General features: G+C 39.2%; 1 protein-coding gene across 1 annotated transcript; it reads right to left on the bottom strand.

The window, feature by feature from the left end:
- Nucleotides 1-644: 644 nt before the first annotated feature.
- On the bottom strand, nt 645-26,318 carry LOC308052070 (oncostatin-M-specific receptor subunit beta-like; the record flags this gene model as incomplete). The annotated part of the gene is made up of 17 exons (XM_080362833.1): nt 26,234-26,318; nt 22,192-22,355; nt 19,507-19,666; nt 16,735-17,016; nt 15,961-16,090; nt 14,624-14,781; nt 12,228-12,364; nt 10,839-10,998; nt 10,222-10,298; nt 9,408-9,624; nt 8,593-8,793; nt 7,498-7,599; nt 6,868-7,047; nt 4,996-5,160; nt 2,254-2,332; nt 1,895-1,967; nt 645-1,091 (listed from the first exon to the last, which is right to left on the bottom strand). The coding sequence occupies exons 1-17, from the start codon at nt 26,304-26,306 to the stop codon at nt 645-647; spliced, it is 2,805 nt and encodes a 934-aa protein (XP_080218959.1). The 5' UTR covers nt 26,307-26,318.
- Between the last annotated feature and the right edge of the window lie 917 nt (nt 26,319-27,235).

A 27,235-nucleotide genomic window follows, 5' to 3' on the forward strand; every position in this document is an offset into this window, starting at 1 on the left:
TACCCACCAAGTGCAGAAGACAGGTGAAATAAAAGCAGGAAGATCATTGGATTTTGGTGCACACAGTAACACTCTGGGCAAAGTTCTTTCTAATTTTCCAGTAATGCACCACACTGAATGCAGGTAACCCCTCCGTGTTGATTCCTTATGTCATCTGAGAAAGAGAAAACACAACCCACTGCCCTCCCAATGTTACTGTGCTAAGGCAGACTCTGAAGTTGCCTAGTGCTTGTGTCCTGGCCAGGAGTGACCAAGGCAGGTAGAATGCTGCAAGTGAAATATACCTACCTGCTTGTTTAACTTGCTACTCTAATTTCTGAATAATTTTTTAATCTCTTCAAAATACAGTAGTTCTTTTCATCAGGCTATGAGAAACTGCTGTGATCAAACCTCCTACATAATAAAGACCACAAAACAGGCTTTACATCTTATAAAATGCCTGTAACTTGTGATGAAACCATAGCACCCATCATTCCATTGCAAAAGTCAGTATTTTTAGTACTAGCCCTGAAGCAAGGGCTCTTAAGCATTAACAGAAGCTGGGCTAGTGAAAGCCTTTGTCAACGAGAGAAGTTGTGGTTTTAGAAATTCTCATTTACATTGTGTAACCCAAACACTGGATGGACTTTATGGAAAAGAGTACATCAAAGCCTTCTCCCTAGGCAGTGCACATCTGTTTGTGAAATATACCTCAGGCTGGTCTTTCTGCCAGGTGTTTCTCTGCGTATTGAGACAGCATCTTCATTAAAAATATCAAAGTAGTAGTGTGGCTGGTACAACACTACTGATAGTTCTGGCTTGCCTGTCTCTAGTGTCTCTGGTATTTGACAGGGACAAGATTCATCTGCAAAATGAGAAGAATAAGCAAAATTTTCAAACCAAGTGTGAGTCTGATGTGTAGGTGTGTGTGTAAAGGCTCTCTCTTCATTTTCATTAGGATAAATCCAGGAAGAATTGTGATCAGTCTTTGCTTCTGTTGGTGCTGAAGACAACTGGCTCCATGGATGCAGTTCCTGGGTTTCAGCCTTATTGTCCACTGCTAGCATGTCAGGGATGCAGTCACTTATTTTCAATACTTTCTCAGAACCGATCTACGAGAGAAGCATAAAACAAACAAAAAAAATTACTCAATGAAAGAAGCCCAAAGTAAAGGAAAGTGATTACTTAAAGGACTTCTAATATGGTCTTATAAATTCTTTTAATTTGGATTTTTCAAAGAACTGAACAGAATTCGAAGGAAAACAGGTACAGAACATTCAATAGAAGGTGTATTTTATGTGGAATTTATAAGACTGTTTATTTAGAGATTTCTTTTTTAAGTAAGTTCAACATGACTATATTTGAAGAAGGAACCATATCCCTCTAAAGACTTTGCCAGGTTTCTGATGTGTGCAGTTTTCAGTCTGAACCACTAGTAACTGGGAGGCAGCAGCACGGGCTGTCAGGTTGAACATCTCTCTCTGGTGCCAGAGTTCTGTGCGCACCAGCAGCAAAAACAACAGCAGCCCCACATGCGCCCACCCTCGTTTTGCAACCCCCTTGCAGACAGCACAGTGGCAGCAGCAGCTCCTGGGTCAAAGGGCCCGCAGGAGGAGGGAAAGGGCATTTGCCAGTCCCTTCCTCCCAGACAGATGCCCCTGTATGAAAAGATTTAATTTATTCTCCAATTATGCTTTGAATTTTTGCAGTAGCAGGCTGCAGAATGTACATTGATCACTCAGAGTCACGTGAACATGAAAAGGATAATTTTCTACTAAATGATGAAAAAGTATTTTAATTTCTGCATGAGCGTCACTCATTTTTAAATGTAGTCAACACAACAAAAATATTTTTCTGATACTTTACTGATCAAAGAACAGAAAAATTAAAAATACTAGGTTTTTGGTGGTCTTACCTTAAACTCTTTGAAAGACAGCACTTCGCTCTTGTTAGGGCTAGGTATTACAGGACAGCAGCACTCCTTCACCCTGAAAATACAAAAGCAAAATAAATTAGTTTTTTTTGTTCTCTCATCAAAAAGAAAAAGAAATATCAGCAGAAGCCACACGTAGATGTGTACAGAAACAGCAGCAGATGATGAGTGTTTCAGAAATGCCACAAGCCAAATACAACATCCACAGAGCCAGACAGCCAAAGGAAAAAAGTGAATGAGGCCTTACAACAGGCTGGAAGCAACAAGCTGCAGCTGTGGTTTGTGAATTACGCTGGGTACATTCTCTGTCTACAACAGAAAAATGCATTACAATAACTTACCAATTCAATTTCCAGCGGCATATAGCTGCTACTAGTGATGGAACTATCACTAGCAAGACTAGAAGGTACAGCATGTTTGCTGTAAAAGAAAAATACTTTAAAAATTTGTTTTCAACTTTGAACCTGTTGAAGTCAATATGGCCTGAGTTTCTGGGACAAAAATAACATCAAAACACATGGAATACCTGCCACTAACTCAGCAGTAAAACTGTGTGCTTGGTGATTGCAGGATAGTTATGCTGGAAGTTCTAGGATACAGCTGTAAAACTTTGGATCTTGATTTCCTTTACCAAAATTGCATTATTACTAGATTGCTTTTAATTTGCCCTCATGTTGGCATCTTAACTACAGGCGTAAATTTCCAAAAGTTAAGACAATTATAACCTCACTCAACTATTTATGTTAGGTTTTCTCTCAGGTCCCCAAAGACAGTTTTTTGTCATGAGGTATTGAGAGAACATCTGTACCTCCAACATGGATGGACTATAGCAAGACAGACACTACACAAGTGTTCATGCTCTCCTAGGATTTATGCTGACATAAGAATCTCGTTAGTTCTTTCTGGTTGGAAAGTGCAGCCTTGGGCTACATTTTTCATGAACAGTTGAGGCACAGGGGGAGCAGTGGTTAGCACTCACTTTCCCCCCTGCCCTACGCCAGTGAGTTTGTGTGTCCCCACCACACACCACAGCAGAGAATGGGTACATGTTACATTCTCCTTTTATGTTTTCTGCGTCAGTTAAGCCCCCATTTTGGTTCCCTGCATGGCTGTACAAATGCCTGTGCCTGCGCAAGAGGAGGCTGGAACACAAGAGCTGGAACACAGGTGCAAGAGGCAGAACCATGAGGTACCATGAGGGTTTAGACACTGTTCTGCTAGTTAGCCTAAAACATGAAGTCTTCTTGCATGAGCCAATTCTTCACTCTTTCTACCTCTCACTCTCCACCTCCACCCCCAAGAAATTTTTCAAAACCAGGCATCTGTGTTTCGTATTGTAAGTTTCACAACCATGCCTACTGAGAAGTATTTTCAAGGGAACAGAACTACAAGCGATTTCCTCTTCTGATTTGAAGATCAAATCCACCCAGTTAGCAAACTACAATGCTCAAGCCAACAACATTTCCTATTGACATACAAAGGGGTTAACTTGACAATGAATTTAAAGACTGACGAGAATATGAATCAACATTAGAAGTTCAAGAGTCCATACAGAAATCACCTGTTTGCACACAGGTCTGTAGTTTTTCCCATATCAGAAAACCAGTTGAATCCTAATGCAATTCTTCATATATCCTAGCAAACAGGACTCACTAGTCATGCAAATATGCATGTAATAAGCTACTTCCCAGAAAGATGTAAGACTTAAACAGGATGTAGAATTATTTTCATTCTAAAATAAAAACCATAGCTACTTAAAATTATCAAAAGATCATGTTGGTATGCACATTTTGTTTCTCAGTGGGGTCCTTTCTCAAGTGTGTGCTGCTGTGGCAAATGCACTCAACCCCTCCCCAAGCCAAACCAGCATCATTTTGTTCCAGGCTCCAGAGGAGGGAAGGGCCTGAGCCGCAGCCAGGCCAAAAACTCCTTCCAGGAGACCCACAGGGAAGCAGAACTGCACACTGGACACCAGTAACTTGTGGGTACAGGGAGTCTCGTGCATACTTTTCCTACTGTGCAATTTGACTACGAGTTATCAACTTCATTCTATAAATAAGGCAGCCTGGATGAGCCCACTTTGAGATCTTCCTGCTAAATAAGTGAGCTGTATTACAGTGGTTTTATTACTCACAGGTCAGTGGATGAGCCCAATTCAAGTTCAATATTAATAATTTAGTTTAAGTAGATGCATACTAAATGTAATTAATTTTTTAGAGATGTAAGGTTGTATGATTTTCAGTATATTCTTTGCTTCATGTTACTTAGTAAGCTGGATTTGCTAAAATTTTAAGCTGTAAAGTTCTGCTCATGCTTACCAAAAGCAACTACAAACTACACTGAACACTTATAAGGCTTATTTTTCACTTTGCTGAGAAGAAAGGATTTATTCAGACAAAACAGTATCTGCAAGGTTATGAACAATAAACAATGTCTACAGCTGAACAAAACAATGGCCCATGTGGAATCAGAGAAAAAGATCCAATGAGAAGCAAGAAGACCTCAAATTTAAATATTGCTATTGGACTGAATCATTGTATGAATGGTTTGTAAAGATATAGAAGTCTATGGTTTTCTACACTCGGTTGGACCTCTGCGCAGGTACCCAGCTCAAGCCAGCCCTCCTGCTATTCTACTCCATTAAAATTACTTTTTTTTTTTTTCTCCTGGGAATTTTGTTTCCTGAAAGTCTGCTCTGCATACGGTAACGGACCTTGCCTGAAAGTTTGCCACTGGAACTTTAAACATAGTCTCCAGAGTGAACGGTTATCAGGGAGGGAAGACGCCTGAAAGTTTGCTTCATGAATGGACACAGGCGCCTGGAAAGAAGGTGAGCATCATTTGGCTTGGCATATCTCCCCCATGCAGTAAATAACAGAGTGAACCTGACACTGAACTCTTTTAAGTCGCACTTCTCTTTAAGAAATCTAAACATTGTTCTGCAGCAAGCAGAACCTTGTATTACTCCCCCGTGACAGCTGCATTGATTTAAATGTTTTCCCTTGAGAAAGGAAGATGATTCTAACCTCTGAAATCATCTCATCCTTCTGCCAGAAGACAAATTTTCCACAGCAAATACTCACAGTTGAATGGTGTATCTATGTATATGAAGTTCACAATGGGAGTCTCTCCTCCACCTGTATATGCTTTAACTGCTAGTTTGTATTTTGTGTTTGACAAGAGGTGCTCCACGGTGTATCTCTTTTCTTCTGGGTTTTCAATTGTGTATTTACATAGCACTGAATTATCTAAAATGAAACAGGTAAGACAGCATCACAGAACCATTTGGGTTGGAAGGAACATTAAAGACCATCTCGTTCCAGCTCCCCTGCCATGGGTCAGAACACTTTCCGCTAGACCAGGTTACCCAAAGTCCAACCTGGCCTTGAACACTGCCAGGGATGGGGCATCTGCAGCTTCTTTGGGCAGCCTGTTCCAGTGCCTCACCACTCCCACAGGAATAAAATGTCTTCCCTACATATAATCTAAATCTCCCTTCATTTAGTTTAAAACTGTTACCCCTTTTCTTATCACTATAGGTTCTGGTAAAAAAATATCTCTGCATCTTTCTTATAAGCCCCCTTTCAACATGAAAGGTTGCAGTAAGGTCTCCTCAAAATCTTACAAATCAGCTTAACCGAGATCACTAGACCACTGAAATGACAGACCAGTTGCAACCCACTTTCTTTGTAATTTGCACACTTTCTTCTGAGAAGGATGATGCATCCTGACTCATTACCACTGGGCTGAACTCACATCCCTTCTCACTGCACTGTCCACAGCATTGCCCATCCTTTGGCAGGTCACCTAATAACTTGCTGCCAAAACCTGCAACTGTTTATTTTAGAGGTTTTTAAAAGAGTCATTTGGGTTTTGCCATTTCCTTTTTCTCCAGAATCACTTAGCCCTTAAGCTGAGGTCAAGTTTTTTGAAGATAATTGAAAGCAAGAAATGTCTGCCTAAAAAAAAAGTATTTTGCCTCCTTGCTATTGTGCAACTTCCAGACCCCAGAGAGAAAAGGGTTAGCTTATTCCTTCTCGGTCACACCCCTTGTCTGCTAGCTCAGACAAACTGGAAAGCAGGAAGTCTTCGCTTTAAGCCTTTTAAAGCCTAACTGGGATTACTTGCAGAATTATGGTACTTCTATGGTTAGTTTAGTTCTGACAGAACCTTGTAAATAAGCCTCCTTCAGTCCAAACTAAGCTTTTTAGCCTAGTACTAATCTAATCAGCATAACGATCTGACACAGGGCATAACCCAACTGGAAGAAGAGGCAGGGGAAAAAAATATCCTTAAACATACTGGAAACATCTGAAGATTATAATGGAGCAAAGTCATCTGGAGCAGTTTTGAGTGCAGACCAGGACAATCAGACACAAAAGATTAAATGTGGCTTTGTGCCACCCCACAGCTCAGTTCTGCTGAAGGAACTCCACTGTAGAGCACAGCCACAAATACTTTCACTACGAAAGAATTTAAACACGGAATTTACACAGTCCTCCAATTCTGAAAGAAATAAATCATATCCCATCTGTTTCGAAAATACCCCAAATTCTAGTAAAACTAACACACTTCCTGTGACTCTCATCCAAGTAGACCGCAAACAGATGTTTTCAAAATTCATCCAGAACTCAGATCACAAGAGGCAGAAACTTGACTCCACCTTAGAGTAATGCAAGAATCCTTTCTGGATCTTACACTGGAGTTAAAAGGAGCTATGGACAATAGGACAGGGGCTATAAATCTATATAAAGCCACAACCCACTTCTACCCACTAGCACTTCAAGCATGAGAGGGGAGTCAAAACCAGCAGGTGTTGAAATCTGTGTATTGCCTAATGAGCATGATTTGCCTGTCTACTGTGAACTTTCTAGGAAGCTGCAATATCAGCAACCCCCACTAAGTCTTCTACCTATATCAACAACACAACTTTCTAAATCCCAGAGCTCAGTTACCTGGAAGAACATGCTTTTTGGATCCTTGCAAACTGCAGACCTCTTGTATAGGTGACACGTAAACATGGTAGCCTCTTACAAAACCAGACTGTGACTCATTTGTGGGATAAGAATCCCAAGATAATGTCACTGCATTGAAAGTCAGTTCAACTTTTTCCACCTTAGGGTCAAACAGAGGAGCTGAAAGAAAGGAAATTAAAGTTAAATTTGCCATTATACTTCAAGAATGTTTATCTTCTCACTTGAAAAATGTGTAAATTCCCATATGGTATTTCTGTTTACATCTTGGTTTTATTTAAATCTGAACAAAACCAAAGCAAAACTGTCAACTTCACAGAGCCTTCACACAGTCCACGTTGTACACAAAGCAGTGACTTCTAATCACAGCTTTGTTTAGCTGTTCTAATTAACATGGACTGAATTATCTCTATCCCGCCAGTGCACTAGTCAAATATCCTTGATGTAGGGCCACGTACATTGTTGTATGACTTTTAAATGCTCCACTGCTGATACAGAAAGAAGATGGCAAGTACATGTTTATCTAGTTGCAGGAGGAAGGCTATGGAATTCGTCTGTTTGTGACAGATGAATTTAGCAAATACACGAACCCTAAATATGCTGCCAACTTACGTAGCTCCCTGAGATAACCAGTCTTCTTCTTCAGTAAGGAGACTCTATTACCAACAGATCCATAGATGTGGAAGTTGTATCTCACCCCTGGAACAAAAGCAGCTAGAAAATAGTGGAATTGATTAGAAAAATAGGTTGTGGTTTGTCTTTTGCTTTTACTTTTACTTAATTGCTTTCTACAAAGGTCTATAATGCATTAGAAGTCTTTTTTATTGCTATTGTGCTATTAAAGCCACTGAAGGAGACACAGACCAAAATTATGCATCTTAGGATGCATAATTTTAATTGTACATATTTATTCTGTCTGAAAGAGAGAATTGAGGGGGTGCTTGAATACATTTTTGTTGCTCTAGAGTATTCAAAATGAGTGCACAATATACTGAAGGCATCAAAGAGCAAGATAATTTAATTTCTGCTCCTGGCACTGGCAAAGGTTGTGTTTCAGACCATTTAATGCAGACACATCAGGATTCCATGTTATTGTCACTGCCATCCACTCACATTTGGATTAACCAACTGCAACCAACTGAAGAAGACCGAAGGAAGACTATATTCTTGCAGCTCTGGAAGCATATCAGAGCAACTTTCACACAGTCAGAAAGGACTTAGGTCTACTGGCCACCACTGGGACAAAAACACAACTGGTCTTAAGCAAGGACAGATGCTGAGACACATTATTTGTGGCACACTGTCAGCACTAAACTCTCACTATGCAGTGGGTGTTAAATTGCCCAAATCTAAACTTCTGACCCATGTTACAGACAAGGCAAATCTCCATTGTGCATCTGTCCTGCTAAAAGATTTTTTAACTCCTTCCTTAACCCAGCCATGCTCCTTAACGATGTTTCTACAAACTACTCAGAAGAGTGTTTTTCTAAAATACTATGCTGACTTCCAAGACTTAATGGTGCTGGCACGTTTGTGGTGTCTAAGTAATTTACTAGGCAAAACATGATGCCACATGCCTTTGAAGAATTACACCTGCACTACACAGACTTCAATATCCCACAGTATCTGTTTTCTAAATTCAATTCATGTCCACAGCATAAATGATTGCAGCACAGACATCACAAAGAAAAGCTGTTTGGCTTTCACCTGAGTTGATCAGAGCACTGGAGGTGTTGGGCCCGAATCTCTTCCACTGCAAATCACAAGGCTGCAACGTCGGAAAGTTACACCAATCAATAATGTAACTGTCATACATATGTCTGGGCTCCCAGGAAATAAAAATGCCATAATCTGTACCATTAATCTGTTCTTCTTGAAGCTCTGAACCACTGAGCTCTTTTTCAGTGCCTGGGAACAAACAAAACAGTTTCTATTACTTTCCTGCATGAGACCTCAGATGAAGATCAATATAGTTTCTATCCTAAGCTATTAAAACAATAATAAAATAGTTTTATTCCCTCGCTATAAGATGTATGGGCTCTTTCACATGCTGAAAGCTGATCTCTTTGTATGCTGAATCTGACAACTCAAAAAACATCCAGTAATTATTACTATATGTTAATAAAAATATCTCAACTGAAGAAACCTGGAGTCATAAGCAGAAAGTTGCAAAAGGTTAATCACACACAAAGAGATCCCTGGCTGCACCTTCATGGTACCCACCAGAGGTCTGAAGTCCTAGTTTAAGGCTAAATGTGTTTTGCTCTGTGGATGCTCTCCATGGAAAACAGACTTTGTTGGATGGATTAAATGCCTTGATGGATCAAGGCATTTAATAGACATACAGTTACCACCCTATATACAAAAATACAGCAATAATTTCCAGATAGCAGTGATGTGCAATAACAGGCCAGGTTAATTGGTTCCCCCAAGGTGATAAATTCTCACTCCATTTACAATAAGTGGAAACAAAATTCTCATAATGGGTGTCTAAGTTTAACTGAAAATACTCCCACTGTTACCTGTACCTCTAGGGATGATCAATACTGAAGGAAGTGAATAATTAACATCATTCTTTGCCATGATACTGACTCTGTAGGAATGGTTATCAATCGAAATCCTTGTGCTATTGCAGGCTGATGAAAAGGACATGCGTTCAAGCTTAGAGTCACCTTCTTCTTTTTCCCAGGTTACTTCATATGAAATACTTCCTCCATTTGCTCGAAAACCTGGTGCTTGCTGAGGAAAAATTATGTGAGTAGCCACCAATTACTCAGTAGATTTTGGTGAAAATATATGAGAGAAGCAATTAGAACTTTAAACAACCAATTGGATGTACTATTTCTGTTAGAGTATAAATATTTGTTTCCAAACATGCATATACATACTGGTTGAAATGGAAACAGAAATCTCAGTAGTGGGATTTGTCATGTTATAATGCTTAGAAAAACAGATGTATACGTCTGAAATGCCAGGACGGCATACCATCATACAGCTACATACATTCTGAAATATGTTATATGTAACATTTGTCTTAGATTTTTAAAATACCATCATACCATCATACCATACTATCATACAGCTACATACATTCTGAAATATGTTATATGTAACATTTGTCTTAGATTTTTAAAATACCATCATACCATCATACCATACCATCATACAGCTACATACATTCTGAAATATGTTATATGTAACATTTGTCTTAGATTTTTAAAATACATTTTCATACTGAATTGTTATTAAGTGCACACAAACTTGTTAAAGTTCATGGGAGAAGTTTCCAGCTCCTTTTTGAAGGGTTTTGCTTCCATTTCTGTACCCATGTCTCACCTTCCAGAACAAGGTCACATTCCGCCCCCCCTGAACTTGTGTTATTTCTCTCCAAATGTCCAGTTTCCCTGATGGAGCTGCAATAAATAAAACAAAACAAAAATACTCTAGGTGCGCAAAGGGTAAACTGTTTAATTGCTTCCTCTCATTTGAAGAAATCTCATCCCCAAGAGCTCTCTTTCCCCATCATTCCCAGGTCTTGCCAAAATATTCTTTAACTTCTTGCTCCCTTTATTCTTTCTTTCTTCTTTTTTTTTTTTTTTTTTTTTTTTTTTTTTTTTTTTTTTTTTTTTTCCTGAATGAGTGTCTGGTTCATTTCCCTAGAAAAGTCTTTCTTTGCTTGCAGTTCCCAGGTGCTTGTTCCCACCTCTGCACAGTTCCTCCAGCACTTGTAGAACACTGTGACTCAGTCTGTCCATCCTCCCAGTCATCTGCATTTCCCACTGCACTGGATGAAATGGCAGAGATGGGCAGGTAGGATGAGAGCTGTTTAACAAGCCACCTTCCCAGAGTTCGCTTAGCGTGCTCCTAATTTTATGCATGCAACAGGCTCTAGCTACACGGCAGAAGAGTAGCAAGCAGCAAACAAGTGAGCCTTCTTGATAGGCTAGACATACTTGCTTCCATTGTTCTGATGGTTTGGGCTTCACTCCATTCACTCCACCTCCAGAAATGCTGAGCTGCCGCACAGTGTACTCTAGCTGTGTATTCAGTGTATGGCTGCAGTCCTCTCAGGGTGATGCTGGCATAATGGAGGTGTGAGTCTGAGCTATTATGCTGCAAGACACAAAAAATGAACAGTCAGAGCTCAGTTCAACCTAATTAGCAAGAGATTTTTGTCTGAAAAAAATAGTTCTTCCTCTAGATCCTGTGACAGCCAGTTAAGTTTGAATTGGAAAAGATAACCATGGAACAACAGAAAAGAAATTTAAAAAGCACAAGACCCAAAGCCTGGGAGATCCAAAGAGAGGTCTGCAAGCTGTCTCTGTGTAACTGTCTGAGTAGGAGTCACTAACAGCCTGCCAAATCACTACTCTTTACATCAAGAAGGGAATTTAGTGTGATCTTACCCTCACCAAGTCTGAGTCTCTTAGTCAGTTCATGTAAGCAGAATGCTGTTCCAGCTCTATGCACAGCAACTACAGCTCCCTTTTCTTCCCATTTTTTCCCCAGCCTTCTCCCCAACTCCTTCTTAAGAGGCAGGGCGAGTTCCAGTAGGAGTTGAAAATGGAGCATGCTTTAAGCCTCTCCTCTAAACTGTTTTCTGCAATGGCCAGCTGCGGCAGACACTTGATCTAACAGCTTGAGCAATACTGAAGACAGAACACAGTTTGCTCCTGATCTTCCTAATGCCTTTTAATGTGCTAGAGGCAAGCTGCCCTCACAAGAAAAGGGCTACAGAGAAACCACAGTGCGTATGCAATGAGTCAATCAACACCATTGCTTGTGAAAGAGGTGGAACAAGACAAGGACTCTACTCAAATAATCTTCAAGGACATGGAAGAGGATGGGAAAAAAACTCTTGTGGTGTTCCGTAACTAGAAAACAGACACACTTCATCAAGTACACTCAACAGTAGACAGAAAGCTTCTGGACTAATATAAAAAAGCCTTCAACACACCTCTCCACCACTTGTAAGATAAGGAGTCATAAAAACGTGACAAATCAAGATTAGCAAAAGCTAACATCAATTGTAAGTCCCATCATTATTTTCATTTAGTTCAAAATCTCAGAACTCATCCAGCAGAGGACAGAGACACACATGCAGACACGCTGCACTGTACATTTCAGCCAGCAGTCTGGGCAGTATGAATTAGTGCCAACAATGGCTGCCCATGTGGGCCGTATAGTCACTCTACAGTTTCAGAGCAAACAAAGCCAGAAAACAGACACATCAATGCACTCAGAAGATTTAGACTGTATTCATATTACTGGGGAATTATTATTTAATCTCATGTCAAAAAGATACTTGCTATGTTTTTGTGTGTGGAATTCAGGTTTCATACCAGTTCTACTTTCCCATCGGGTTGGACCACTTCAGTCTGACAAAAGAGTTCAAATCCTTTGTTTTGATATTTCCAATATAATGTGATTTCTGTATCTCTGCATTCTTCCCACAGCTGGAAAGGTGCAGCAGGATAAACTGCCAATGGAAAATCTGAGTTAGCTATTGTAAAACATAAAATATATGCAAAAGTATTTTAAGGTATTTTAGCTAAGTAGTAAAAACAAAAAGATACAGGTTTTACAGCCAGTCTAGGAGAAGCAGACATAAATTAGTAAAAATTAATTTCAGAATGTAAATGTTATACAAGATTTTAAAAAGCCTGTTGTGCTGACTTGGAAATATTTTAGAACTTTATGAACAAAGGAAAGAATCAGAGACTTCTAGTGCAAATCCAGTAAAATTCAGTAATCCAGGGCCTGTCAGGGACTCCTGATGCAGCATGGTGAGTAAGTAACATTTGCCACATTTTTACACCTCAGAGTTCAGCCTCTTCTCCAGAAATTTTATTCATAACACTTACATTGACTCCTGCCAGCAGTTACCCTCTGGTAAACAGTGCCAGTGCTACTTTTTCCAAAGATTTCTGAGATCCTTTGCTGGTATGTAAGCAGCACTCAGTGAAAGCAGCAGATCTCAAACTATCCCATATTATCAGTCCAGTTATAAGGAATAAGACACGGCAATGTGAGTGAGTGCTATGTTTACAGCTTTGGTCATTATCCTAGGAATTCATGGAACATGAATTACAATTTGAGGACTTCCAGACTCAAAGGAGATTGTATTTGATACAGAAGGTCCCAGCTACCACACACAAAATTGGAAACAATGGACTTCAGTTCTCCTTTACTTGCTGACGTACTGTAAGTAAGGAAAATTCTGCTGTAAATATGTCCAGGATCAGAGAAAACATACAGGACTTCACAGCAATCAGTATTTAAACAGTTATCTCATAATAAATTATATATAATTCCTTTAACTTGTAACAATCACTAGAAGTTGAAAAAAGAAAATTGTAGTAAAACTTTAATGTACTTATCACATTGAATGAAACCCATTTTAGCCTGATGTCCCATGAAAACTTAGTTTATAATATTGCGTTTTCTCACTACAACCTGTCAGTTTACTCCTCCGCTTTCCTCCCACTCTATTTCTTCCACCCACACACAATCAAATAATCAACTCTTAGGACTCTCATGCCTCTCTGAGACAAATATAACAGAGACAGGCATTTAACACATGTTCCTACCAGTCCTATGAAAAAGTGTGTCTAGCAAAACTGAAATCAGTGCCTGTGAGGAAGGAAGTGCTGCCAGAACACAGTAGATACACCAGCAGCCTTCCCATCCATCAGCCTGTCAACCTGAGAACCAAGTGAAGCACGAGTTGCCTCCTGCTTCTTGCAACAGGTCAGGTGGCCACAGGACCTTGGGAACACAGAGGTGGATGTGGTGGGGCTAGAGGACACAAGCAGAACTGGAAATACTACTGGAGATGCAGAAAATACTCAGGTGTTTTGAGGCAGAAGTAGGTAGAACTTATGGGGCCTGGGGTATACTGCCATAAAGGACACGACTAATAGGGAAGAAGGAACCAGAGCCATCAGTTATTGCACACAGAATAAGCTGTTTCGTTTCACTGATGAACTACTCTTCCTCCCATACAGCAACACAGCAGATGTTACTGTCTCATATTAGCACCATCACGTCTTTCCTGGCAATAGCTGCTTACACCTGTACCAGAGGTGCTAGTCATTTTATTTACCTGCTTTTCAAAATGTGCATATCAATTTTATTTTGGAAAGACAGTAACATCAGCAAAAATATTTTGGACAAAGGACTGAATTCCTGAGTAACCTTCACAGATATTTTTCTTGAACTCCCCATTTGATATTCTTGTATCATGTTGCTTCTCAGGCACTGGAACAGGCTGCCCAAGGAAGTGGTGGAGTCACCATCCCTGGAGGTGTTTAAAAAGCGTTTAGATGAGGTTCTTAGGGACATGGCTTAGTGCTAGAGTTAGGTTATGGTTAGACTCGATGATCCTGAGGGTCTCTTCCAACCAAAATGATTCTATAAGTCTACGATTCTATGCTTCTCATACTATGAACCAGCTTCACCAAAGCAGCAGATTTTGAAGCATTAAGGGGTCATTTCAATAACCAAATCTACTTTTGGAGTGAAGCTATTTTCTACCATTATCAGAACCCCGCAAAGCTGAAACTGAAGTGACAGCACATAACTATAGCACAGGAACATATAACTAATAAAAACCGTGAAGACAAAAATCAAGGGCTTCCATACTTTAAACTGGGGCACTCAAGTATTAAGAACAGAAGGAGGACAAGGCCTGCAACAAAAAAAAAAAAGGTCAACAAAGACACAGAAAAGTCCTTACTTCTGTGGGTTACATCAAAAACATCCGTGGCAGTTTTCTTGCCTAGTGGGTTTTCCACAGTCATTGTGATATTATAGATCCTCTGCTGGCCTATATCCCAAGAACATGAGCACTGCTCAGAACAAGTTACTGTGCATGGAATCGGATTTTGGGAAAACCTATCAAAGAAAAGGAGCGGGGAGAAGAGACAAAAACATTTTTCCGTTATGTAGGATCAATGTAGACATTTAAATTTTTGATGCTCTAATAGAATACAGCATCATAAAAAAATAAGACTGAGGGGAACTAAAAGAATGCAACCAGTTCTTTCCTCTAGCCTGAAGTAGGATGAACAGAAGTATTCTTACAATTGGAAGAAAGTTTTCTGCAAAGCTTAAGTTTACTTAATCCTTTTAAGATCCAGCTAAATTGCTATCATTTTAAGATAAAAGGGTAAAGCAAACTTCGCTATAAGACATAGTTCAATTGCTTTTAGTGATTTCCTCATGGAAATTCTAAACTAGGGACTTATTTGCCAACAACTAAACCATTCAGATATCTACAATTATGCTTTTAAATGGAGCAGTAATTTCAAATACATCTTCAAAATTCCCATTTTTATATAACCCATCGTAGTATCTTAATGGAAGCGAATGATGCAGAGACTATGAAGGTATATGCAATGGTGACCTTCTGCTGAGATCTTTCGATGAAAGTTTGTTGTAATGATGAGGCATCTGTCCAAAAAAAAAAAGCCAAAACAAAACCCAAAAGCTGAAATTATAGACATAAGTAGGATATTTGAGAGAGAATTGTCAGTAGCTCAAGGACTCAAGAAGGAAAACAACAGCATGTAATGTTTTAAAATCGTAAAGAAAAAGAACCAGAGAGGCTAATTGGGCTAACAGGTTTAGCTGTCAATCACCAGTTCAAGTCAGCACTAGTGTTAATGGATTGTGAACTCCCTAATGCTCAGCCTACCAACTGATTAAATCCTAGTTATCTGTCCTGTGTGTTACCCAATGATTATACTATATTTAAATTTATCTATATCCTTATCGCAGAGTGTTCACATACCTGCTCAAAGATATCCAAACAAATTAACCCAAAAGAATGGTAATGACAAGCTTTATCAAGTAGAACTGGGTCTGATGGACCTACAACTTTGTTACAGGTAGTCTAACACCGAGCAGTTCTACACTCCTCAAACTTTGTTAAACAAGCTGATCAGGGAGCTGTAAAGAGGCAGGCAGCTAATTGCAACAAGGATAAAAAAAATTTTCACAGATTATAAAGCAAAAAATGTGATAATTCTGTATAGCACAGGGCAGATTTAATATAACAATAAGGAGACTTACTCTTCAGACAAGGTATATTTTGGTGAATGATTTCCATAAAGGTAGGTGTCTCCTCCTTGGCTCCAAGTACATGTTACTGTCCTCATGTCTTGAGTTTCACAGGAAAAATCATTTGGTGTATTGGGTGGTTCTTGTCAGAGGAAATAATAAAAAAAACACCAACAGCATGGCAGTTAAGGCAAAAGTCATCAACTTTTTTACTATATTAACAAACTAGAAATATTGGGTATGTGCAAGGTCTGGTTTACTACATATGTTATTTCAATTATAGCTATTCAATTACCACACTGCAGAGCACAATCAGGATAACAGCATAAACTAATTGCAAAATCTTCTAAAACTAATTCTGAAACTAATTCTAAAAGCTTCTCTGTGTTATTATTTTTATTATATAAATACATTCATTAATTTAATCTGTATTGCTTTATATCTGTAAAAATTGCTACCAGCCTTCGAAAGGCGGACTGTGCTGAGTTCTTCCCACATGCACACAGACAATGAAGCTGAACTCCTAAATGAGTAGACACGTTTAAAAATCAGTCACCTGTCCTAGGATCAATCAATGAGATTAATCTGAACATATTTTCTGCTATTCTTTGATATTTTCTATATGCAAGTGGACAGATTTGAAGTCAGACATTAAACAGAGTTCAGCTGGACATGATAGGATAATGAAAACTTAAAGCAAGCTTTTTTGTTTCTCCACCCATTCCCACAGGCATTCTTGACTTAATAACAACAGGAAAATAGAACTGTAATAAAGCATTCACTTACTGCCCACAAATAAAACTGCATGGTCATAGCATTCTTCTTCAGTGCAAGACTCACGACAGTAGACTGTGATGTGAGGTACTGCTTGATGTGCCACATTTTTCAAAGTGAGAAGTCCAATTTGACTGTTTGTGTGGTTGAAAACATGGGGAGCTCGGTATAGAGAGAATTCTTCAATGATATGCCCTTTCCTTCCAATGCAGCAAAGAGTGATATCAGAGCCTTCCTCTATGATTTTTTCATTTGGAAAGATTTGTGGTCCACTGTTATTCGAAGTGTCCAGGCCTGCAAATTAATACATAATAAACCATTTCCAAATCTGCATGTGGCAGCAGCCTTCCACCAGAACAGATAACTGAGCATTAACACAAGGATCTGTTAATGTTACATTATCCATTCACAGACTTTTATTCAGTATTCTTCCCCAGACAGAGATCAACTTCACATGTAATCATACCTATATTTTTCTTAAGCCCATAAACATATAATGTAGTCCAACCAGCAACCTAAGAGACTGAATCCATCTCACTGCGTTTCACTTAGGGAAAACAAAAAGTGTGCATTCAAGAACTGCCTTTACAGATGAACACTACCTCCTGCAAGTTACGAACCGGCTGATGCTTACAGTGAAAATTCCTGTGAGCAGGGGGCTAGAAAAACATGCAGAACTCAGCTAAGAGTAGTCAGCACTTGAATGAACCAGATCAGTAAGGAGGTACTAAACATGGAATGAGACTCGTGTTGCTTTCAATATTGGACTCCTTGCTGGATGCAAAAATTAGTGGGATTTAAGTGACTCACAGGCTTTTGCACAGGTCGGAGACAAAATCTGCTCTCCAAAAATTTAATGAAGTCTATGGTCACTTTGAAAGCTCTAAATCAGGCCTGTAATGCAGGATCAGTTTGTGACAAAGAAATAGAATTTTTGATCCCTATCCAGTTTCAGTTGAAAAAATAAATTCTCCAGGCTTGAGGTCAGTGAGAAAGGAGAGTCTTGCATCCTGTTTCCCGTGACATAAGGTGAGGGAGAAGAACAATTTATGCCCATGCACAGGCAGTGGAAGCAGGGACAGGTGTCCTGAGAAGAGTACAGGAACACTGAGAAGAACACCTGAGAAGAGTACAGTTGTGCAGAGATGGGGTCAGGAAGGCCAAGGTGCAGCTGGAGATGAACTTGGCAAGAGATTCAAAGAATAGTAAGAAGGACTTCTATACTTGTCAGCCACAAAAGGAAGGTCAAAAAAAGTATACTCCCCCTGATGAACATGACTGGCAAACTGGTAACAATAGATGATGAGAAGGCTGAGGTACTCAACAACTTTTTTACCTCAGTCTTCACTGGAAAACTCTCTTCCCACACGTCTCAAGTAGATGGACCTCAAGACAGGAAGTGGGGGACGAAAGTCCCTCCCACTGTAAGAGAAGTTCTGGTTCATGACCACCTGAGGAACCTAAATATACAGAAGTCCATTGGACCTAACAAGATGCATCCCAGAGTCCTGAGGGAATTGGCTGATGTTGCCAATCCACTCTCCATGATATTTGAGAAGTCATGGCAGTTAGGTGGAGTCCCTGGAGACTGGAAAAAGGGAAACATTGCACACACTTTTAAAGAGGTGTTAGGGAATAGACTGCCGTACTTTGTTGGATTGTTCAGTATACTGCTTCTGATAGAACTCTTTTAGAAACTGCTTATATATAATTTGCTTAGCATAACTAAGTTAGATTCGAATAACTTCTGCAAGGTGTGAGCTTTTGAACTTTCTGCTTCAGACTAAATATAAGGAAGAATTTTTTTACACTGAGGGCGGTGAAACACTGGCCCAGATTGCCCAGGGCGGTGGTTGATGCCTCATCCCTGGAAACATTCAAGGTCAGGCTGTATGGGGCTCTGAGCAACCTGATCTCACTGAAGATGTCCCTGCCCATTGCAGTGGGGTTGGACTAGGTGACCTTTGAAGGTCCCTGTGATGCTTCTGCTACCCGTGATGTCTCTCATAACTAAAAGCCCTTGCTGTTCCAAGCAAGAGTAGTGTTTCTTTACAAAATCACTGTAGTAATTTTTCTTAAAGCAGTTACATATTTTGTTTAAACCAAATTCTCTGGATACCAAGCTGTACTAGTGAGACATCATAATCTGAAAAGAAAGGATTTTGTGAAGGCATTAATTACATTGTTGGTTCTCTCCTTGCTTACTGTTATATGATTCACAGAAGTTCATTCCAAGTGGCATAAGGAGCTCGCTTGCTCCTGTCTCACTGCTTCTTTAACACCAAACAAACTTATGATCCTCAGATAAGAGCAACAGGTACACCAGATGATGTAGCCATAGCTATTTGCTTCCTCTCCTTCCACTTTCCTCTCTCCCAGTCTGGGCCAGGGCTGTGTCTGACCTGGTGATTAGCTATACTAGAGTCTACCCAAGATCCCATGCCACTGTATGTACTGCATTGTTTTAATGTATGAGCAAGAAAAGCTCTAAAACTTTTGGTCTACTAGCTTAGGAAGATAGTCTGCAAATTAAAACAACAGCTGAAGCATTGGTATCATTGTGAGAAAAAAAAAAAGAGAGTTGTTAGTGCTTAGACACAAAAGAGCTCAAAATAAATCCGTGCCATCTCTCGTGAACTGGACTTTACTATAAAAGTCACTGGTGAATTACAATCTAACTTTGTACTGAAAAAAAACAACAAAACAAACCAACCAACCTCCCTCCCTAAACCACACAAAAAAATCCACATCAATAACAATACTGCAACATCTTGTTCTATTTACCCAAGACAGTCTTCCACGGACTCCACTCACTCCAGATTTTTGATGCTTCTGCTTTGCTCCTGATTCTAACCGAGTGTGACATACACTCCAAAGGTAAGTCTGAATCCCACATCCAATGAAGAGGGTCTCCTGATTTATCTAGTGTGACATTATGAAACTCCTAGAAACAAAGGCCAGTAAGGTCTTGAAAAAACAGCAACATGTAGACATTTTGAAAGTACAATCAAAATCAGTGAGAGAGAAGGCTTAAAGGAAGAAAATGCTTTTGAAAAGGGCATCTCTGAAATCCCACTCATTACACCTGATCTCATGCTAAGTAACTAGTAAGCTAAGTAACTTCTTACAAATCTACACTAGCAGTGGTGGAGTGACGGATGTGCTGGCAAGAAGACTACTTCATTCTGACAGCATAGTTGTGAGTCAGCCCTGCTTGTCATTAAATGGATTCACCCTCAGAGACTTTCAGTATGTTATTTGTGCCTGCTGCTACATGAGTAATAACATGCACAGATGCTGCTCCCTGCAAGTACACCTTGGCTGAAGTTCTGGGTTACATATCCCTGGTTCGGAGGTACAGCAGGAATCTGCACTGGCCAGTAAGGATTTATGCAGATATCTCATTGTAGTTCTGAGGCACAGCATCTAAGGACAGTACAATACCATCTGTGACAGACAGAGTAAGAAGATATCTGCTGATTTCCCTGAAATAGTTCACTGCTGTAATAAGCACATGCAAAGAACTTGAAAAAATACATCTCAAACAGCTAGAGCTCCATGATGGTAACAGGAGAAGTATAACCTAAGATATAAAATGGAGTTCAAAAATCATGAGACCTAAATGCTCTGTAATTTCACAAATATTTTCATATTGAATTATATAAATGCAGAAAACCAGCAAAGAATATAAAATGTTATGCTGCTTTCTAAAAGATTATATCCTTAAGGCCCACCTGGGCACTAAATGAGCTGCAGCAATGCATGGCACAGCAACTCAAACTAACCAGGACACCATGTAGTCACACAGCCAAGCAGATTAAAATGTATCCAAACTGTGGATCTCTCCTGGCATGAGAATCCATAAGTAGCAGGAAACAATGGCTCAAAGAATTCTATTAATCACCTGTAGTTAAGGATACATTTTAGAACAGAACGTATATTTCAGTTCTTCTTAATAAAGCAACCATACTAGATTCTTAGCATATAGATCCATGCTGCTCATATGAGCTGTACCAGAGTCCTGGTTCATGCTGACAACTAGAGAACCACTCTCCACAACTGCTCTCCATCAGCAACACCTGCACTTTCCTAATACCACCACTCTGAGAAAAACTCTGCAGCCAGTTTACAATTTAATTCCTCATTTGTAGCACTGGTAAATGTAGTTACTGCTTTGGAAGTTACATAGACTGTCTGTGCTCTGCTATGAGTAGACTCACAGTGTGTCTTTATTAGTACACATTCTTCAGAAAAACATGGAAGCAAATACATTCCTGTGTGGTAGTGACATCCAAAACACCCTGTTTATTTTCCTTGTCATATTTATTATGAGTGACAGAACAGACCACATCCTTGGATTCAAAAAACTCTTTCTTCCAGCAAGTTAATAAGAGTTTGTTGCAAGGGTACTAAAAAAAAAAAAACTTTGTAATTGTTTGTAGCTACATGGTCCCAGTTTCTGACTTCAGGGTTAGATCTCTACGATGGGTGCTAAAAATCCTACCCCATGGATCAAAGTGGTCAAAATCTTCTGAACTGCATATACCTCATCTGCAGTGACGACAGCAGCTTTAAAAGAGCTAGAGCAGTTTTCCAGTTTTCCTAAGTTTTAATACGTGCATTTCATATTCTTCCATAGCTGAATCAGCAGATGACATAATGGATTATAATATCCAATAAAATGCATGAAAATTTTTTGTCATATTCAAAGGAGAGGAAATTTTCTTTGGAGACAAAAGTTCTCATTTTGAAGTCACAAACTGGGGAAAATATTGGGAGCAGGCTTAAGCCTATGATTTGGGTGATCTCTGCCTCTTCAGAAAATTTGGCTGGTTTAGGTATTAAGGAAAACTAGCAGTATAGGTACTTCAGAAAAGAGACATCACTGCTTCTTCCTTAGCTGGAGAGGCGGATATAAGGTAACTGCTAACAGGATCAAGCACAATTCTTATAAGGCTTCACTCACACTGAGACTATCATTTGGTTCATAAGGTGAGAGGAGTTGCAGCAACGTGAATCATGTTCATTTAGTTGCCAGTGAAGGGTAGTAATCAAGCAACAAAAAGGATTGCCTTTAGGAACAATGGAAGGGATTTTTCTGGGAGGCCGCTTGGGGGACCTGCACCTTGAAAGGAAAACAGAGGCCTTCAAAAACAGATCTCCTAAGTCTGCCCACCACAATCCCTCAATAAGGGTATGCAAGGCATATCTATATTCCGCACAGATGGAAATGACTTCTTCACATGACTCTTTTTTTTTTTTTTTTCCACAAAACCTGGGTGTAACATTAGGCCAAGTCTGGCACCTAGTGAAATACGGAGGTATTTCTAGAACAGTTTGGTTATTACTATATTGTAAATTGTAAACGTATACAGCAAGGCTATCTGCATGCACATCTAAACATTTGATTTTCCTTTAGCTTCCTTTATATTGCAAATAGGCAATATGCCTTTTTAAAAACACACTTACTGTCCACACAGTAGTAGTTTCACCTATTCGACGGACTTGTATTTCAAACGACATTGCCAGCTCAGCATCATGTGCTGACTTGCCAACATCCCATTCCACCAGCAGCCGCTGAAAAGCCAGTTCCTTGGAAACATTAAGGTACGTTACTGGAAACACAGTGGATTCTAGGAGCACAAAAAGGACACAAAAATATTCATGTTTACCTAAGTCACAAAGCAAACTCGAAACAACAGTGGCTAGGGGTATGATAGGTTCCACACCAGATGGTTCTGAATTACAATTTAAAAAAAGTGATCAAGACCCATGCTGTTGATATCAAAAGCGAAGACAATCTTTCGTCTTAAGGCATCAGCAGGCTACAGTGAGGTTCCTGAATCTACTCAATAGCCCCCTACCATGACATTAGGTATGCTATTTAATTTCTATATGACCTCAATTTACTAGCTACTTTATGGGCATATTGACCCATCCCTTCATAGTCTTATGAAGAGTCATAACATAATGCATTAACAGGGACTGAATCCCAAGAGGTCCCAAAGTCGAACAATCCTTCTCACAATTAGGAAGAGATTAAATATGGTGTTCACTGATCTGTATCTTTTCTCCTTCCTGAAAAACAAAGAAATAAAACAAAACAAACAAAAAAAACCCCTAAGCTTTATCTGATTATTAATGAAGCCAAGGAACTGAAATGGTCAGGTAACTAGGCCTTTTCCTTTGCCATAGTTGCTTTCCAAGACGCTTCTGCTTGTTACAAATGACAGGGTCAGAATGTTTGTACTGATCAAGACAAGAAAAGAAAACACAGAAATAACTGTATATTTTAACAAAATAGAACTAATTCTGGGTATTCCTGCCCTACTACAGCCACAGTTTTCAGGGACATGCTGGGTTGAGAGGCCTCAGCAGCTTCTTCTCATACAACAGCCACCTCAGTCATTTCTCCCAGATGTGCTTCACCCACCCACACAATGACTACTGGCAGAAAGGCAAGAATTCAGGAAATTTAGCTTAAGAATCTACATTTTGATAGATGCTCCTGGTAGCAATCAAATATCCGAACTGGTTTGCAATTTATCCTGTGGTGCCTGCTCTATACTAATGTCTGTGCAGCAGTTTCCCTGCATATGGATCTTTACATTAACTGTAGAAAATGAAAGGCTCAAGAGATGCAGTTGGTTATAACAACCCTGATCAATCAAAGGAAGCAAATAACACTTTGTAGGCATATTTATTAACTATGAGAATATAGGCACTGACACAGCTTAGTGGCTTATACAAGTCCAGCCTATAATTAAATAATAAGTGGAGGAAAGTATGTATTATACCATAAGTAATAGCTTACAAAAAACTGCTAAAAGAAAGGATTGTTTCTCTTAGAAAATCATCTACAGTCTCCATTGGTATACTTTTAATCCATTCTATTTTGAAAAGTACTAGAAGTCAAAGCAAAACCAAAGCCATATGCATTCAATCTAGAGGAAACTACTGTCATGGGCTTCTTCAGATATGCTTGGAGGGAGAAATCAAGATGAGTAAAGTACATGCAAGTGGAATTTGACAGCATTTGTGTTTTCTGTGTTCTAAATGCAAAAAAATGTTTCAAGTGCAGAAGTAAAATTTCTTTTTTGGCTATGGTTATGGCGTGGTCCTTAAAAACATACCTGCTGCTTGAAAGTTACTTTTCAAAAATAATGGCGATCAGTTTTATACTACAATAAGGAAACCTATGACAATTAGTAGATATCTGGTACTGAATAAACAAAGCAGAAGGCCTGGGGATAACTTTCACTTGCCTAAATGATGAGGGAGCAGCAATTTTAGATTTTACTGGAAAACAGTAATATTGTTAGCTTCACCACCAAAGACTGACCAGATAAGGAGCCAGAAAAAACAAAGCGACAAAGTGAGACATAAAATTAACTGTGGAAGCAGAGTACCTTATGATATTTTGAGATGATAAGACACATTTTAGCTCCCCGAATTATACAGACTTCCAACATCAAAACAAGGTAAAGGCTGTTAAAATCTCACTTATGCTAAGGAATTGACTGCAATGTTATTCCTCTCCAGTATGTAGTGTTAGCTGCTCACCTTTTTGTCAGCCTTATCTGTAAGTTCATCACCCTGTTACCAGAGGGAATGCCTGTGAGGGGATCTCATTTCACAAATGCAAATCGATGGCTGATCTAAAGCTCTGGAGCCTTGCCGTTCTTAGTTCTTAGGTTTTCCTTCTGCAGTGCTGAAGCAACCCAGGGGAGACAGATGGGCCCAGCGCAAATAAAAACAAACAAAAAAACCCCACCAAAAGCAAGAAACCTGGCTAGTCTCTCAATGGAACTCACAGGTGCAAAGTAAGACTCCCAGGGAAAGGAAACAAATGTGACTGAAAGAAAAGCCAGCCAGTTGACAGAAACCCTTTCCTTTTTCAGGGTGCACCATTGAAACAATTCTGTGTGTATCTTCTGAATTGCCCTGCCCTCTTTTCTGCTGCTTTTCTAGCCAATTCTAATTGCAACTGTCAGTACTATGCCTACTGCATTGATTATGACCTTGCCTCTCTTCTCTATATCTGTCTCTTTTTGTTCAAGCTAAAATCTCATCCCCTTTCTTACCACAGAGAACAGGTTTACCTGCTATATTTCATTAACTTGACAAAAAACTTGAAGGTCTCATTAGTTCCTGTTTTTTCTCCATCTGCATGAGTGTCCCTCCACTTTCTTCTTTTAGTTAGACAATATATCACTTTTTATGTTTTCCTCAAAGCCTAGCATAAGAGTCTAGGTCACCAATCAGGGATTTTACACAGTACCAGCAAACAGAAGAAACTATATTGCTAAGGATATATCCAGAGATCTTGAAAGCCACTGAATTACAATGTGGGACTCAAAGGCTTTTGTAGTATAATTTACACATGTAAGAAATATTTGTAGCATTCACAGAGCAAAGTTCCTCTTCTAGTAAAGTTCAACAACTGAGGCATCTTAAAACTTGTTTCAACTTGAAAGCTGACTCAAGATTATATAATAGTTTTATGATTAACAACATAGGGTACTTTTATTCCTGAACAACTGCATGTGAAAACAAGTGACCAAGTTACTGTAATGCAGTAACTGTTTGGACTTGCCTGTGTTACAAAGTTCTGCCTCTCTAGGGGCATTGGTAATAGAGTCTCAAAACTGAGGAACTGGCACCTTGGGTGAATGGTGTGTGAACACATGAATTTCAAGGTTGAAGAGAGGCAAAGAAGTCTGGAACAGATACACTATGTTCACTATGACATCAAGTACATTTATACAAAAAGCACTCCTCTGTCTCCTTCACCAACTTAATCAAGGCAATTCAACTTCTATAAAGCAAACTAAAGCCTGATAAGTTCTGCCTTCCTACTGGTGGTCACAGAAAATTCAAATAAAAATATTAATTCAGTTTTTCTTGTTTCGTTGTGTTTTGTTTTGTTTTGTTTTTAATGGAGGGATGGCCTAATGCCATTGCCAGCAGCAGGTGTGCAAGCAGTACTTTTACCTTAACATACACAGCTTTGTCCTTTGTCCTTCATCCCTCTGAATATGCATATTTGCATTTTTTCTTTGTATTCGACACATCCGAATCATAAGAAATAAAAATCTGGTTCTGGAATATTGTGGCACAAGATGAAAAGAGCCAACAGAAGTGCTAAAGTTTTCATAGATCAGACAAACAAGAAAGACAATGTAAACAGAAGAGGTAGAAAATCAGAAAAGTTGTCTAAAAGGACACAAATTATTTGAAGATGACAGAGTACAGATCAAAAGCACATGAGACAGAGAGGGTGCAGATAAATAAAGACACGTCATTGCAAATTATTTATTCAACAGGCAATTTTGCATGATGGGGTCATAAAAAGTAATTATACAAGTTATATAATTACCTTAGCGAAGAGAATACTTTGATTAAGTGTGGAACATCTTGCTTAATCATAGGAGACTTAAATATGAGCAATCCCAAGGCTTCTGTTGTTACAGTTGCTTCTGAATAAAAAAGTGAATGTTCAGATATTTACCTTGCTGTGAATGTGTAGTGTAGCAAGTCCTCAGGGGGAGCAGTACTGCCAGAACTATGAAGTGATTCATCATTCATCCGCCCTTTCCTGCACAAGACTTATCAGGAAACAAGACATTTCTATTTAGTTTTTTCTTTTAGAGAAATTCATGCCAGATAATATTCCATATAATATGACTGTATTTAAGAATGATTAAGTAAAAACCCAACCACATAGACTCCAGGCAATTTAAGGGAAATTCAGGAAGAATGAAGAAAGAAAGATAAAGAACAAAAAAACTCCCTTGTTCTTAGGATCTAGTTGTAGAATAGGGAAAAATACAACACACTCAAAAAATTCAGTTTAATATAAACAAATAAAATACACAATATCTTCAAAGATTTCCCTCCACTTATTTCCAAGGAATATTAAAACAGAAGTTTGTTCTGATACATTTTTGGGTTTTCTCCAGCACAAATGACAAGATATCCATCCTAACAAGAAGGAAAAGTAAGAGTCTCAAAAGTGTGAAAGGCCTTCTGGCTTCTTCTCCACATATAACCTGACTGATGAACCCAGCAGACTTTGGCAAGCATGGTCTTGCCCTTTGCCAGCACCCAGGAGACTACATGGAGAGCTTTAGTCAGACTGGAGTTGAAATACAAAGATCAAAGTCTCAGCAAGTTCCATTCCTATAAGGACTGTCATCTCAAGCACCACACAGCTCTATCTAACTTTCTTTTTACAGCTTTTACACTCACGCTGTGACAGGATGAAATTCTTTTCGACTTGTAAAACCCAGTCCTGAGGGACTGATCGTATGTCAGGTCTCATAACACATGAATCACTTGCAAATTCCCTGTCTAGAAGGGAGAGGGAGACATTCAGCAGCAGTATGGTTAAAAACACTCAGGCACAAAAGGGTACAGGAGTACAAACAAAAGGAACAGGACTATGGATACAGCTATCTTTAATTTCCACATTTTACATTTCTGGAGCTGTGTAGAATACTGATAAAGTCTT

Source organism: Nesoenas mayeri, assembly GCF_963082525.1.
Source record: "Nesoenas mayeri genome assembly, chromosome: Z".
Classification (NCBI taxonomy): Eukaryota; Metazoa; Chordata; class Aves; order Columbiformes; family Columbidae; genus Nesoenas; species Nesoenas mayeri.